This window comes from Protopterus annectens, chromosome 3.part0, assembly GCF_019279795.1.
Source record: "Protopterus annectens isolate FY-2018-M chromosome 3.part0, PAN1.0, whole genome shotgun sequence".
NCBI lineage: Eukaryota > Metazoa > Chordata > Ceratodontiformes > Protopteridae > Protopterus > Protopterus annectens.
The window spans coordinates 532,151,543-532,168,506 of NC_056731.1; the positions used below are offsets into that span (position 1 = coordinate 532,151,543).

Consider the following 16,964-nt stretch of genomic DNA (forward strand, 5'->3'; position numbering starts at 1 on the left):
TTATATAGATGCCATCAAGGCATTTCATTAAATTGGCAGAGAATTAACTACCAGTACTCAGAATATCAGAAATACCCTTAATGTGTGATTACAATGATAAGACCTATTTAAGAATACTTTATAAATTAATGAGCAACTACTAAGGGAACATACCCAACAAATGATGTCATGCAAAGTTGTCAATATCTCTCTCCCTACATCACTTGCATAATTAAGGAATCTAATTAAACATAAAAACATGTAAAAAATTATGATTATTTTATGAAGAGAGGTTGACAAAGAATATGTTTAGTGATGACTTATATTAGAAAAAATTTTAAATTGGTGTCATCTGTTAAACTCTGAATGACAGCTACCATGAACAATAAATCTGATTTTAGGAGGATAAGGGTTGTGCAGGGTAATGTTTTTGAGATATTTATGTACTGACGTTTGATTACCGGGAAAGTCTGATGGGGTAAGAGCCCATTTTCAGTGGAGGTCCGAGGAGAAAAGCTCCATAGTATTACAAAACATTTTAAGAACAATAATTTTACTATCTTCAAAAAATATACAAAAACATCTACAGTTTAAGTAATTACTACAAAGTAGTCATAATAAGAATATATTGCTTAAGAATAGATACAACTTACATGATGATTTAATATTTAGAGACATTTTAGCCAGTTTATAGGAAAATTAAAGGCAAGATAGTATAATACAAACAGGAACTGCAATATGAAGTGAGAGAAAGGCAGGCTCATAATATATTTAGAGAGAAAGCCAGGGGAGAGAAATTGAGAAATAAGGATGTGAGAGAAGAAGGGAGAATAAGGAGATGTACAGTATGAAGAGGTACTAGTTCACATTTAGGGATATAGTTTATCCTAATATTGAGCAAGGAGAGAGACAGCTTTTGGCTAAAAAGTCTTTCAGAATGATTTTAAAGGATGGGAGGGAGGGCATTGAATGTATACAGGTAAGGAATTTCAGATCTTAGTAACATGCATGAGTGTAGGTCATGTCCAGCAGTTTTGATAGGTTTGTGGACAGGCAGGAGTTTTTGACTATTGGATCATAATGACCAAATGGGAACATAGTTGTATACAACGTTATTTAGTGCAGGACAAGCAGATGAATGCTGGATAATTTCATAGGTGGCAAGAAGCTGCGTATATGTAGCTGATGGGGTTGTACTAATCAATTTAGGCTTTTTAGTGCTATACAGTGGTGGGCTCTGAAAGGGGGTATTTTCTGCAAATTTAGCAACTTTGTTATAGCACTGTTCAAGTTTTGATTTTTGTGATGCCTAGAGATTAGTAAGGATGGAAGTGCCATAAAGAGGTGTGTGAAGGAGATAAGTAGTGGCAAGTGTATTTTTGGTTGTGTTGGTGAAAAAGTTTTTACCTCTGTAAAGTGTCCTTAGTTTTTTATTACCTTTTCTTATGCAGTTTTGTGTATGCAGGTTGAATTTAAGATTATCATCCACTATCATCCCTAATAATTTGCTGTAAGAAGTGACTTCAATGGTTGTATTATCAAGACAGAAAACTTTAAATTGTGTTTTGTTTTTTTAATGAGGGAGGGATTTGGGAAAAAAAAGTATTAGTTTAGTTTTTTTAGGGCTGAATATGAGTTGTGAGTTACAAAGCCATGTATCAGTAGCTGTTAAATCTTCCTGAGTATTTTTTTGGAGGTGTGCCTTGTTGCCAGATGTGCACATCAAATGAGTGTGGAGTCATTTGCATACTGAATTAGGGAGGCTGTTGTGTGGATTTATGGGGGGTGTTGGTGAGAATGTTAAAGAGAAGAGGACCAATTATACAGCCTTGTGGTATACTGGTGGTGAGTGGGTGGTATGGAGAGAGGGTGCAGTTCCATTTTACTGACTGATATCTGGTAGCTTTTGAACCATAGAAGTGTGGGTTGAGAAAGATATAATGAGGGCATTTGAACTAGAAGTTTGCTGTGACAAACTTGTGTTGAAGGCTTTAAACAAGTCTAGACATAAGGAGGAGACTAGTTTGCCATTAACTCTAGTTTTATGACAGTATCTACAGTATATAGGTTAGAAGTGCAGTGTTAGCACTATGGGAAGGATGACAGCCATGTTGTGTGGGGGGATTGGAGTTCTTTCTGGAGGAGATAGTTTAGCAAGTGCTTTTGAATAAATTTTTGTAGTATTTTGGAGAGGGGGATAGGATTGCTATAGGTCTACAGTTAGTAATGCCTGTTGAATTTCCTCCTTTGTATGGAAGGATAATGTGTGACTTTTTTCTCAGAGAATTGGAATGCAGGATTCCTGGATTGACCTATTTAAAAGGACTGAGACAGGACAGGCAATACTATTGGCTGCTTTTTTAAGGCACTCACTTGGAAGGTCGTCAGCTGAGGTAGAGCATGGTTTGAGTTTGTTTAAGAGTAGTTTTATATAGGATGTAGGCACAGGTTTGAAGGTGAAAGTGGATGTGGTGATACAGGCCTGTTGGGTAGTGTTAGAATTAGATGTTGGGGAGTTCTCGGTTACAGATGCTGTACTGTCTATGAAATACGAGTTGAATTGTATTGTGGTTTTGATTAGTGAGTTATTGGGAGAGGGGTTAGGCTTGAATTTTTTGTGTCTGCAGGCATTATTGCAGCGATCAAGGATTTTAATGTATTTATTTGTTAATCTGATAAAGTGTCTGACCACTGCAGTCCCCTTTCAGCTACAGCCAAGGTAAAAATGGTAAAGGTAAATGCAATATATGCTGACACTATAAAATAAACAATCACTCTGCTTTTTGGAAGGTGGGAGTAAACAAGAAGAAAACTTGTGCAAACATGGAGCTAACATAAAAATATCACATAATAATTGGAAGTCATGACAAAAGTTTATAACTTGGATAGCTATCAATATCATATTCCAGTAATATGTACCAATACAATAACTGATAGACTGCACTAACCACTGATAAAGTGATGGATCTACTTTTTAATTTAAGCTGTGGATGTAGCTCACAATATACCATGTAAGCCATGGAAGTAGCCAGGAATATACCCTGTAAGCCATGGTGTACAGTTTATTTTGTAAAGTATCTGGTTAGCAAATTGACTGATAGATAAATAAATAAATAAATAAATATTTTTCTCAGCTCAAGGGCACTAAATGTCCCAACTTCAAAGACAGAAATAAACTGAAAACTTTACAAATGAGCAAGAAAAGAAATAATATCCTGGGGGTGTTTTATATTACTAAAAATCAGTTAAACTCTTCCAGTATAATTTTAAGGTGGGGCAGTGAATTTAAAGATATAGAATAACATATAACAGAGAAAATGACAGCTGTATATGCAACCTTTCTGGTGAATTATATGATGGGAGTCTAACATTCTTGGAAGGTGGTGGATAATGCCAAAAATCTTGGCAACTCTTTCCATTTTAATCCTTGGGCTTCCCCCACACTGAATAGAATCCTACATTTGGTAAGTCATTGCTGAGCCAGAGATGCTCAGGAGAAAATTCAGCTGATGTTATAGTATTGTATCAAGATCAAAGAAAGTACTATGATCAGACATGTAGTGTAACGACATGGAACTGCCTGTGATTACAAGTTGTCATAAACCTGAAAATGTTATAATAAACTGACTAAAATGGCCGTTTAAATTAATGTTAACTGGTGCACCATGTAAGAAGTTGGTTATTTAACTATCACTGAAGCTTTTGAGATTCAAAGACAAATGTGTTGGTGGGCATTAGCAGTGGTCAGGTCATAAGACTTTTTTATGAGGGCCAGTGAAATGGGCTTCAGTACTGGCTAAGAATATAAAAATCTGATTTGTATGCTACAGGTCTTGTACTGACTTTACAAATTCTGTTGGAGCCAGGTCTTAAGCCTGATGACAGCATTGGAATCTGATAACCATTTTGGGCTCCAGAATTCATTAATGATGTTGGCGGTCCCTGAGTCTTATTCTATTAGATCTCATTAGATTATGTTCACTTCTAATGTTTGGGCTCCCTGTTAGACTGCTGGAGGCTAAATCTGTAATTGGCAACTTATTTGCTCAAGAAGCAGGGACAAAGACAAAAATAATTGTGGACAATGGCCCAATCCATCCATCCTTCCATAACCCCTTTTCCCCATGTGTGCACATGGGTATTATACTTAAAATGTTCATAAAACAAACGCTTTTGCATCAACATGCACTTTCTGAACAATAAAAAGTATGAAACTGAATGTCTTGTCATTTCTGGCTGACTGTAATCCTTAGTGACTTACCACAAAATGTTAAAAAGAGAGCCAGACTCGAGGCAAAAGTATGAGGCAAAATTAGGAACGCCTTGCAAAAATTTCGACAGCTGAGAGGCAAAGTCAGACAGATTATTTACTCGGGCAGATACTGCAGCGCATGCTTTTACATTTTTGGCGAATTAATTGACATATGCATCAACTGCATTATTCGTTTCATTACAGACGACAGGGCTTTTATCGTGTAGTACCTTTCTGGAAGAGAAACCAATACTGTTTTTATTCCACGTGTTTTGCTCAGTTTAGTTGAGAGCTTCTAGTAGCAGGGATGCTGTGCCAGCAGATGTGTGTAACCACAGCTGGCTGCTTTACAAGGGTGGTGGGGCTAAAAGGACCAGCTTTCCGCGCCTTCTGTGAAGAAATTGGAGAAATACGTTCTTGGTAGAGTCTGTGGAGGGAATCTGTGTGGAAATTGTGCTAGTGTCAGCGGCGGAGAACATTTTAGGGGTAGCTTGGAGTGGACCACAGGACAACCCTTTCTCTCCACCCAAACTGCGAATACTTGCATTTGGAAGTGTGGATGTAAATGGTGAAAAAAATACTTCTGGCTGCAATTTACTTTGTTTATGATCGGATGGATTTTGTGGACTGAAAAGAAATAACTAAGTATTAAGTTGTTTGTATGAGAAGGAGAACGGGAAAAGAACCGCTCATTGCATTATGAGGAAAGGCACATGGAAGCACTAATGATGCAGAGATGAAGGTAAGGTACAGCTGATGACGGCGTAAACTGAACTTCAGTACCTCATCAGCAGATCATGGTACGACACATTTACTTACCGTCATCGCACTGAAATAATGCATGAGTTCTAAACAGTTGTGAGCAGTGATTTCAGTAGAACATCACTGACAATTAACGTGTAACGGGGCAAGAGAATCGTACGTTGTTGTAGCAGAAAGGAAAACCAGTCGGGGAAAAGCTTTTATTCTTTGCTTTTTTTCTGCGACGGCATTGCTTTTGAGTGTGTGTGTGTGTATACACACACACGCACACACACACACATATATATATGTATGTATATATATATATATATATATATATATATATATATATATATATATATATATATATACACACACACACACACACACACACACACATATCTATATATAGTTATATAGTTATATATATGTATATACATAAAATTGTATGCTACTTGTTTATTACCCCCATATATAGTTACTGAGATATAACTTCTGAGTGTCCACAGGGCCCTTTATCCCACCCACTAATCTGGATTTAACAAGCAGATACACAAATTTCATTAATGAATGCATGAAACAGTTAAGCATACAAGTTTCTTTCTTTAAATGCCATTATTTGCAGCAACAAACTGATCTCTGTTTCCACAAATGACAGCAGCACATTGGTTGACATCTCTGTTACCCTGGTTATGGAAAGGTGTTGTGTAAGCAATAACAATGTGTAGACATAAATGTACTACAAACTACACTCAGGAAGCCTTGTGTTTATGCAAACTGCTGTGGCTCAGAACAAAAAAAAAGATGGACTAAGGTCATAACCACTGAAGTATATACCATGGTCTGGTATTATTGTGTCCAGTGAAGTATATACCATGGTCTAGTATTATTGTGAATTGCTTGTGCTGCTGCTCATCTGGTTAGCAGCTGATGAAAGGAACATGCGCTTAAAAAGCTGGAGTGGCCTGGACTGTAAAACCCGTATTGGTCTCTTAAAAGGCACTCCGTTACCTAGGTGTTCTAATTAAAACCTTGTCTTTATAACTTTAATAAGGTTTGGTATGGCGATATTGTCACAATAAATATTACCAGACTCAAACAATGTCCACTACCATCTTAGACTTTGAGGGTTAATGTTTGCCAAGTACCTTGTTGAAGAAGAAGGCTACAGCCTGATGTCATGTCTCAAAGTGAGCTAGAAAATTGATTCATTTTCTTTACCAGGCAGATTATCCCAGCAAGCAAAATGATTAATTTAGAAACCAGTAATGTAAGGCATACCACGGCATCACAGCAACCACTCACACTTGCATATATGCTACAAACACAACTCAGGGGGTGTATCAGCATTGTCATTTTGGGAGTCTGTCAGGTTGACAAAGGCAGTTTTGGTGAATGCAAAAAGAACAAATACTGTTTGCCAAAACTGCTTTTACTAACAGTGGAGTTTTTCTTGTTCTCCACTGTTTTGCTACCTTGGAGTTGGTATATATAAATCTGGGGGGAGGAGGGCTTGTCCCCTGAAAAAAAAATTCTTCTAATGTTCACTGAAGGTTAACTTAGGTGAGCATTTTTGATCTGTTTAAATTTACTAAAACTACCTTCAGCAAGTTGACATGCATCCATCAGTTTTAATACCAAAATGTCGCTGAGATGAGGTGTAGGAGGAATCTGGAGACCTTTGTGAAAACCTGCATAGACACAACAGACAGCACGCAAACTCTGCACCGAAGTGATCTCAGCCAAGAATTGAATCACAGCAACAAGAGCTGTGAAACAGCATTGCTAATGGCTACACCACTGTGTCATCATTTAAACGGTTTTAATTACATACTCCAAAATCTCCAAGAGATATCCTACAAAACCAAACTTTGTTGCTACAAAATTGTGGAAATGTTGACTTTAGAAAGCTGCACAAAGTTTAGGTATGTAGGTATGTATATATTGATTTCTTGTTTGTTTGTTAACCTGGTAGGTGGGTCAGCTCATTGCCTTTTCAGCCAAGATCACAGGCATAATGATAAAAATCACTTACATTACAAAGTTCCTCATAGAAGTACAGCTATTACCTTCCTTGAGTTTTCATATTTTGTTTTATTCTTGTGAATGGATACTTTGAGTAAGATTCCAAAAGAGTTGCTCTCAGAGTAAGTCTTCCTTGATTCTGAAAGATTTGCTCACAGTATAAGTGACTGACTTACTTCAGTGTAAGGCCTATCTATAAGCAGGCTTACACCATGGGCCAGATTCCAAATGACCTGCTCTTAGTGTAAGTGGTCACTTGCACTGAGAGCAGGTCTTTTGGAATCTGACCTTTTGTTTTTTGAAGCATCAACAATTCTGTGTATAACATTTGGTCATTCTACAGATCAAGTTTCACTTTACCTAGCAATCAACATTACAGAACTGACACATTGAGTTTTCTGATTCAGACATCTGTCCTTAATAAAAAATCTCCTAACAGGCCTGCATCAGCATAGAAGAGGTCAATGTAATGGGATAATACCCTATGCTTTTTCAGTTACTTAAATGTTACTTCTGTTTATATTGGTTTTATTAGTAAATGTGTGATTTCCACATCTTTTGTGTGCAATTGTATTTATTGCCTTCACCTTGCATATTTGCTGAAATTCAGTCATTGTCATCCTGTTTCTCAAAATTACAATGTGTGACATATGAATTTTGGCAAGAAATTAATTTAATGGTAAATTAATTTAAGTGGATTGCTACAAGTTAGAGGACAGATGCTTGCACCCCCCCCCCCCAATGTGCAGTGTCCTCAGAGTTGGTTATATCAGTAGTAGTGGTTGTTATTGTTGGTTTTCGGCTTTTCCCGGTTAGGAGTCGCCACAGCGGAACTCCAGTCCGCTAATGATTGGCAGTAGATTTTCACGGTGCCGAGTTGCCAGCTTGACGCCCAACCTTCAACGAAGGCACACCCATTTACGCATGTCTTTCAGAACGCCACTTGACCCGCGGGGAGGACATGCAGACTCCACACAGAAGGCACTCCCCACACACTAGCTGAGAATCAAATGGGGAAACCTCTTGCTGTGAGGCAACAACGCTACCACTGCACCACCGTGGAATATGTTATATCAGTAGTAGTGGTATGGGGAGAAAATCCTTGCAGGAGGTTGCGGGGAGTCTTTGTTACCCACTGAATAAACAAATTTTCAGATTTTGATGAAATGAAGTTATTGTCAGCTTGATTCAATGAAAATTCCATTTATTGCTGGAGACTTTGATAAAGGTAGAACACCAAAGGCAGTGAATTAAAGGTGAGTCTCATTTCTTATCTACATCACAGCACATCCATTTATCTAGGAGGCAGAAAATAACCAAATCAGAAAGATGTCTGAGTAATAATCTAAGAAAATATTCAGACTTATAAACAAATTTGTTAGTGTGTCCCATCCAAACCATAAAGAGTAGCAATGTTTCCTAAGGTCCCTAGAAATGCACACACACAGAAGGTGGTGTTAAGAGTACTCCCCACATTGCATGGAAAATGTTCCAGTTACATACACAATGTGTTACTATTTAACAGATTATTTTGTAGTGTGTCTCTTCTGGAGTTTAGATACAGGTCAGAGTCTTCGACTTCTGTTTCCTGTTTCACATTATGTTCATAATTTCAATGTTTATGCATTCAGAATACTTTAAATGAAGCAATATAAACCACAGTGTAGCTGAGACAGTTAAATCAGTGAGTTGCCAACATACTTTTCTGTTGGCATGAGCCCGACAGCAGCAACTTATGGTTGAATTTCAGCAAGTTATTTATTCAAACCAAACCTTCAAGACAACTTTTGAAAAGCAGTTGGGTTTAACTGATTATCAAAGTATTCTAAATATACAGAATACAACTGTTAGCAGAAACGGTTTTCAGAAACGTCTGTGGCAGATGGAGCATGTTTTCCTGGCTGACGAAATGCTGTTGTTACGACTGCAGCTGTGTTTGTCTTTCTCCAGCACATTAGAGCTAGCTTGTGCAAAAAAAAAAAAAAAAACTCCTGGCATTATTATCTCATCTAATTTTCCTCGTGGAATTTATCCAGGAAAGTACAGTGATTTGTGTATTTTGTATATCCATATGTCTGCATCATGCATATACACATATTTTATTAGTGCCATTCAGAATTCTAAGAATGCATGGGGGTGGGGAACTTATACTGCACCATAGTTCCCAGAGGCTCCCTTCTCTGGACCTCACGCTACCTTTCTCATTCTAAGTACTCATGCTGCCTTTAGCAACACTTTGTTATAAGAACTCTTCCCTTCCTCTGACACAAAGCATTCAGATGAAGAGGGATAATCTGGAACAAAATGAAAGAAGAGCAGGGCTTCTTTCATATGTCTGGCAGGAAAATGTGGTTTGGATTTTATGTCTGAAACCTAAAACTTCCAGACTCAAATTCCTTGGAGAAATATTGTGTTTTTCAGTGCATTGTTTGCTGTAAGGACCTGAAAGCAGTATTGCAACTTACCATGTGCTATAGGTTAGCATTTTGGTCAGACGGGCTGCCAGAATACTTTGAGGCTGTGGCTAGTGCATTACATGTTCCTTTATTTTATGGATTGTTTCATTCCTGTATGTATGTTATATCATGCCCACATACATTGCAAATTCAGTAACTAGTGGTATGCATCTGCTTTCTACAGACCAGCAGTCTCCAGCTAACAAGCATTTAGAATAATTCTGTACTGTGGTGCTGTGGTAGCGTTGTCGCCTCACAGTAAGACGTTGTCCTGTTCGATTCTCAGCTAAAGCGTCTTCTGTGTGGAGACATGCGTGAATGGGCGTACCTTCGTTGAAGGTTGTGCATCAGGGCTGGCAACTCGGTACGTAAAAATCTACTGCCAATCATTAGCAGACCGGAGTTCCGCTGTGGCGACACCTAACCGGGAAAAAGCCAAAAGATACAACAACAACAACAACATAATTGGAAGAAGTACTTGGAGCCTTTAAGGCCAACATTCAGAAGCATTACTTCACTGTTAGGGTGACAAAGCCTTGGAATACATTATCAGAGAGAGTTAGAAATAGAGGGTGGTTAAAAATGGAAATATATGTGAGGAAACAGAAACTGCACAGGGGTTGGCACCAACAATGAAGTAGGCTTGCTGAACCAAATGTTTTATTCTGACAGCATCTGCATTTGTATGAATTATGGCTGAGTAAACATTACTGCCTCAGGACAGTTACACCTGCTGTAATCTTTTCTGTAAGACGCACGCACACACACACACTTGTCACTATGGCAATACAAACAGGTTGATGTCATCTTCAATACATTTACTGCAGTCTGAGGAGAACTGTGAAACATATCACTAAATAAAGTCACTGGAAGTTTGGGATTGTGTAATGCACTATTGAGAATCTTTTTCTTGTGGGACTCCAATGGAAGTTGAGCCATGATAATAGGTGGACAATAAAGTTCCAGATAAGGGAAGTATAGGACTGCTTTACTCACCTTCTAAGAGTAAATACTTTTATAAACTATTGGAATGAGTGTGAGTCCAAGTACTCCTCTAACATATTTTCATGTGTCAAATGCCAAAACAGAACTTGCTATTTGCAGAATGTTATTCTGAGGTAGTAGATTCACTGTTTGTTGGTATGTGGCTTACAGGGTGGTAATGCTGTCAAGTAACTTAATATTTTCTGTAGTACTGATGTCAGTTGATCTGCTCTTACCAAAACTTGTGCAGAACTTGTGTGCATGTAAAAACTGGTTTTACCTGCTTCGTTTTTTTGGCTCCACAATGCAAGTATGAATTTAAATCTTCTCTGAGGCACCATGGACAAGATCAGCACATGAAATGTTAAGTGAGTTCTGACAAGGCCTTCAGGCATCGCAGAACGAGATAATGAACTTGTGTTTCTGACCCCAGGAGGATGCAGCTGTTACCCAACCTGAACCAAATGCATTTGGCCACAAGTGCAAGTCAAGGAGGAGTGAAGAATAGGAACTTAGTTTTGTATAATCCTTCTGCTTACATGGTTGGGGGAGGGCACAGAGGGTCAGAGAAGTCGCTCCAATATTGCCCTTCTCACTGCCCTTTGCTGGTACTGTAGGCAGTATGTCTATACTGTCATAACAGTTCTGTACTCCAGGTGGTCATAATGCCTTAGGACGGAAGGAAGTTAGTTTAAGAACAGTCAACACAGATAAAATGAGTTAAGGAATGTTGTACAATAGTCATAATTTTAGGGTTCTGAATGGCTGATATTGACCTTGTAATGTTAACATAATCCTACTGCATGAATGAGCTCTCATGTTTCCCTGGTATACAATAGCTGTGGAATACAGATTTGCACTTCATCATCACATCCAAGTGATTCAAGAGCGTTTTTTGTAGATCAACAGAAGTAAAATATTTTTAAACACAAAAATATAACAAACAGTGCTATAGCCCATTGTACTCCAAATACTTTAGAAAAGTGTTAACACCAGCTGTAGCCATGCTATAATGGTTATTTGCATCATTCTGTAAAACTTAAGATTAGTTCTGAAACTTTCTAATTACACAAGTTATCAGTGTCAGAAAAGAGTCTGCCATTGTTAATAAGCCTTCAGTTAGTGTGTGTTCAGACCTTTCTAGGATGATAATAACACCACTGTAAATATGGCAGCTTTATTGTTTTATGGTTCTTAAAATGGCAATAGGCAAGCTACCTTGGGGTGGTAATCACCAGCTATTTTATTACCCCTGAAAGTGCATCTCTTCAAGAATACTAAAAACGTTGTGACCTCACTGCCCTCGTGTTGCCGCTATACTTCCATTTGTGCTATTTTATCTCCTCACTACACTACCTTCTCAGTGTACTCTTATCTTTCCACCCTGCACTTTTACTTTTCTTTCATTATGATTATGTTTTCTTCCTCTTTTACTTATCCTCCATAATTTCTCCTACTTCCCTGTATTATACACATTTTATAACCCTTTTATATCTTTTGAAAAGCACATCTTACCCAACATACTAACGTTGAAGCTCTATCTCTTTCCCTTGGTAATAATCACTGTATTTTTACCCTTTTTCAACTCAGTTCTCAATTTCTGTATTTTCTTTATAATTCTGCAAGCATATTCACCTTATCTACATTATATAATGTATTTATCTTGTTTTGGCACTGGCCTGATGTTAACTAGTTTAAAGTGGAGCTTTTCTCCCCGGGCCTCTACTGAAAATGGACATGTATCCATCTAGACTAGCCCGGTCAACAAATGTAAAATAAAAAATAAATAAATAAAAATGAAAAGAACATGGTACATAATAAACATTGCAGCATGATCTTTTCTTAATCCAGTTAACTTTCTTACTCAATGAAAGGTTTCAGAAATAATTTAAACTTTTAATAAATAATAGAAACTGCTATTATAGCACTGTTGGATGTTTTCTTCCTTCTGGCTCAAATTCTTTAATTAACTAATGCGTGTCTGGCCATGCAGTAAGTATTCTACATGGAGTCAGACATGCCCTCTCCTGAAATAGAGATTTTCAGAAATCTTCACCTTGTGAATTCAAATGAATATTACCCGTGAAGTTCCCTTCTGCAAACCATTGCACTTGTGGTGAAAAACAGATTACAATGTTGTCTTCTGATTCTCTTGTCAGTAATGCAGTTAACACAGTCATTGAGACTTCTGTCATTCCCACAGGTGAAATCACTGAACACAAGCACTCAGATTGTTCCACTCTAATCAGTGTATATCTTGTTATTTTATTGGTTATTACTTCCCCTCTGCCCCACAACTAATCCACATGGATCCTTAGACTTGCAACCCCTTATATTATCATGTTTTAACCTTTACATGCCTATTTCCATCACCTTCTGTTCATGATTTTTTAAGTGTGCCATCAGTACTTTACCAAAAGGAGAGTTTTAGCTGTTACTTGGTTATGTGAGGTGCTGGACCTGAGATCCACAGGGCATTATCCTTTCAGGTGATCCATTTTCCTTCATAACTCTACAATATAGCAGGAAACTGTATCATCCACTTGACGAGTACCTTTTTACATTCAGCATTCAGTAAGCTGTTCGTGAACCTTGGTAAATGACAGCATAGCCAGACATGCTGCATTCAGAACTGATCAGATTTCTGTGCTTTTTCCAAATCGTGTTGAAATGGTTAAAAATTAAAAACGATTGCATTCAGAACTGTCATTCTGTTCCATGCTCCACTCTGTATTGCATTTTTTGTAGTCCTTAGCCATAGTACAGCATTTTGTATTCTAATTCCGGTGGTTGCTCTCTGGACAGTGACATGCAACAGTTAGTGCTGCTGATTCACAGTACTTGAGTCACTGGTTCAGTTCTTGCCAGAGTTGTCTTCTGTATGGAGCTTGTACTTTAATTTTATGTTTCCATGAGTTTTCAATAGGACCCTCACATGTCTTCCATAATTCAAAGATATGCTGGCAAGTGGAATAAAACTGTTAATTGGGTGCAGGTGTGTACAACAGTGACAATGTGTGAGTGTGTATATCCTTTGATAGACCGCAGTCCCCTTTAGGGCTGGTGTCTGCCTTGCACCCACTTCTTCCTGGGAGATGTCCCTTTTCTCCTTAACTCTGAGTGAATATACAAAATAGCTGACAGGGTGGCTGGGTTATTATCTCCTTCTAAATAGTTTGTGTGTATGTGTGAATGTCTGCATGTGTGTATGTGTGTGTGTGTTTATTATATGCTGCTAAAAGAATGCATTTATTCCAGTATGACTTTATTCCAGTATGATTTATTCCATTACCATAAATAAATATTCAAACAAACAAATAAATACCTGTTTGATATAGTTGCAACACCTTCATTTATTTTTTTTCTCTAGAGATACACACAGACACACAACAAACATGCAAACAGGCATATTACAGGTATGCATCTATTTAGGTTCTAGGGTTATTATATCATGTTTTTGATTTCATACTGTGTATATTTGGGAGGGCCACAAGATGATCAAACTGTCATCCAGTTGATAGCCAGCTGGCTCAAAGACAGGACCGAAGAAATTAGAATTGGGGAGTACATCTCTACAAAGAAGCCAGTCACAAGTAGAGTCCTTCAGGGATCAGTCATAGGACCTCTTCTTTTTGGTATTTACTTCTCTGTAGTTAAGACCAAAGTCAAGGGCCTCTGGCTGACTAAATTTGCAGATTATTGCAAATTAGGAGCAGGTAGAGAATCCCTGTCTGACACAGACAATTAACTTGTGTAAGAGCCACAGACTACAACTAAATGCCAAGGAATGCATAATAGTATCCTTTGGGAATTCATCCACCCCTGGTAACTGTCATACTGACAAAATTCCCCTAAGAGTCGATCCAGTACTCAGGGACTTGGGAAACATATAGACAGTAATCTAGCATTTGTTCATCACATGTTTACAGTAGTAAGGAAATACTTCTTTGTTGTGAAATAGATATACAAAGGTATGGTGTCTGCATCCAAAGAGGTCATTATTTCACTGTATGCAGCGCTCATCAGACCTATCATTTAGTACAATGCCCCCTTCTGTATGTACCTAACCAGGCACCTCCAACAACTGAAACATCCACAAAGGTTTCTTACTAAAGGAATACTGGCTGTAAGTAACATGTCCTATGCAGACCACCTCAAAGCCATATCCCTGTACTTTGTCACCTACATGCTGTTGAGGGAAGATCTATGCCTGGCATACTTGTCATTGTGAAAACCCACCTGATGGACCTTCTGCATATCCACAAAACAAACACCAGAATTAGCCATTCTAAAAACTTAAACCTTGCCTGTGATAAAAATAGGACCTGCTGGAGAGACATATATATATCCCAGAAATTGCTCCTTTATGGAGCAAGCGATGGCTTAAAAACAACTGACACCTCAAGCAGAGCAACAGTGATAATAATAATCTTGTATCAGGCACATGGGTGTAAGCTTGTACAAAGCACCATAACCACACTGACCCCAATATACTATTTATCAAGGCTTCATCTGTGCTGTAAGCACTTGCAAGTTTATGCATTTGGTTGGCTTTACATAAATCATTTCACAAAAAAATTAGTGAATTATCTTGTATTACACAAAAGTATTCTTTCTGTCAGCCTTTCTTTTGAGTGAAATAGTACAAATATTTATATCTACTTTCCCAAGAATTCATTAAACTTCCTAGAAATGACCTTCCAGCACGACATGCCCATCTGCAATTCAGTAACATGCTAGTTGTGGTGAGGTAAGACCTCATGGTTAAGGTGTTTGCCTTACAAACACAAGGTGCAGGGTTTGAGTCTCACAAGGGACAATTGGCTAGGCTTACAATGGCTCGCAAGGGCAGTTAGCTTAGTACTAACCTATGAACCAGATCCTAAATCAACATGTAAAAACTTGTTTACAATATCATAGCTAGTCATGCTGACATATAATGCACAGGTTAATCTGAAATTATATACAAAACTTCAGCCAGACATGCTAGCACAAATGACAGTGTCTAATTTCTTCACCCCCCCCCCCTCCATGACTCAAGCATGGTTTTCAAGTGACCCTTGAAAAACAATGCTTGAAAAAAATGGGTCTGGTTGGGAATATCAAGTCGCTCCGCTCCTGGGCAATCCATTTGCATTGGCATTATAAACCCCACTGCAGTGTTTTTCTCCTTCTGAGGAAACTTGGCTGTGCACAGCCCCCACCCCACAATCTGAAGCATCCACTTGCGCAACAAACTCTTCACTATACTCTGGGCTGGCCAACAATGGGGTTCCTCCCAAGATGTTCTTAAGTGTATTGAATGCCTGTTCACAATCTGTGCTCCACACTACCTTATCCGGTTTAGTTTTCCTAGTTGGTCAGTAAGGGGTGCAGCCATTGCACCACAACTGGGCACAAATTTTCCACAGTACCCTGCTGTCCCTAAAAATGCTCTCTCTTGCTGTTTAGTAACAGGAACTGGCCACAGTTGAATAGCTTCCACTTTGACAGATTCTGGCCTAATCTTACCACACCTCACTCTGTGTCCTAAGTAAGTGACCTCTGCCATATCCACCTGACACTTACTAGGTTTAATGGTTAGCTTTGCCTTTTTAAACTGGTCTGCAAATGCCTGTAGCATAGTGTTTAATGTAGAGTTCAACCTCTCCACAAGACCATTAGTCTGGAGGATGGTAGGGGGTGCTCTCTAGATGTGTCACCCCACAACACATCCACAAACACGTCAGCAGGTCTGACATGAAGTTGACACCTTAGTCAGTCAGTATCTCCCTTGGAAAACCTACCCTTCTGAAAATTTCTAGCAAAGCACTTGCCATCTTTTCTACATCAATGTCACCTACATAAAGAATATTAGGTGCCATAGCTAGTAGTGGCAGACAGTAGACTCTAGGCAGTACCATCTGCCGTACTATCTCACCTTCCAGCCCTTCCTTAGGAGTCCACTCTTTATACAACAGACCTTCTTTCTCTGCCTCAATTTCCACTGCAAAAAGAATATTAGGGACTATAACTAAAAGTGATAGATGGTCGGCTGTATGCTTTACCATCTGCCATACTACCTCACCTTCCAGCCCTCCTTTAGGGGTCCAGTCTTTATACAGCAAACCTTCCTTCTCTGTCTCAATATCACCTGCACAAGGAATATTAGAGACTATAGCTAGAAGTAGCAGATGGCAGGCTCTAGGCTCTACTAGCTACCATACTATTTAGGTTCATAGGTAGGTACTAGGCTATTGGCCCTAAGGCCTATACAAGCCTAGCCAAAAAGGTACCCTGGCTTTCGTCATCCAAAAAAATTATTTTCCTGTGCCCCTGTTGAGCAGAGCCACAGAGGTGATCCCTGGGGTGAATTTCCTATTTCCTATCCAGTCATCAAGATTTTTCTTGAAGAGTGCTAATGAGGGGCTTTGTTTGATATAGATAGGTAGTTTGTTCCAGAGTATGGAAAGTCTCTGGGACAGGAATCTATACCTCCAGCATGTTCGGTTTATTGTGGTGACAAGGTTTAGGTCTCTAGAGCATGT

General features: G+C 38.6%; 1 protein-coding gene across 1 annotated transcript in view; it reads left to right on the forward strand.

Annotated features, from left to right (window-relative positions):
• Positions 1-4,348: 4,348 nt before the first annotated feature.
• Positions 4,349-16,964, forward strand: part of GASK1A (golgi associated kinase 1A) — a 623,122-nt gene continuing 610,506 nt past the window's right edge. The window contains exon 1 of the mRNA XM_044064946.1: positions 4,349-4,973. Within this exon, the coding sequence (XP_043920881.1) occupies positions 4,968-4,973 (6 nt within the window). The 5' untranslated portion in view covers positions 4,349-4,967. The remainder of the gene's footprint in view (positions 4,974-16,964) is intronic.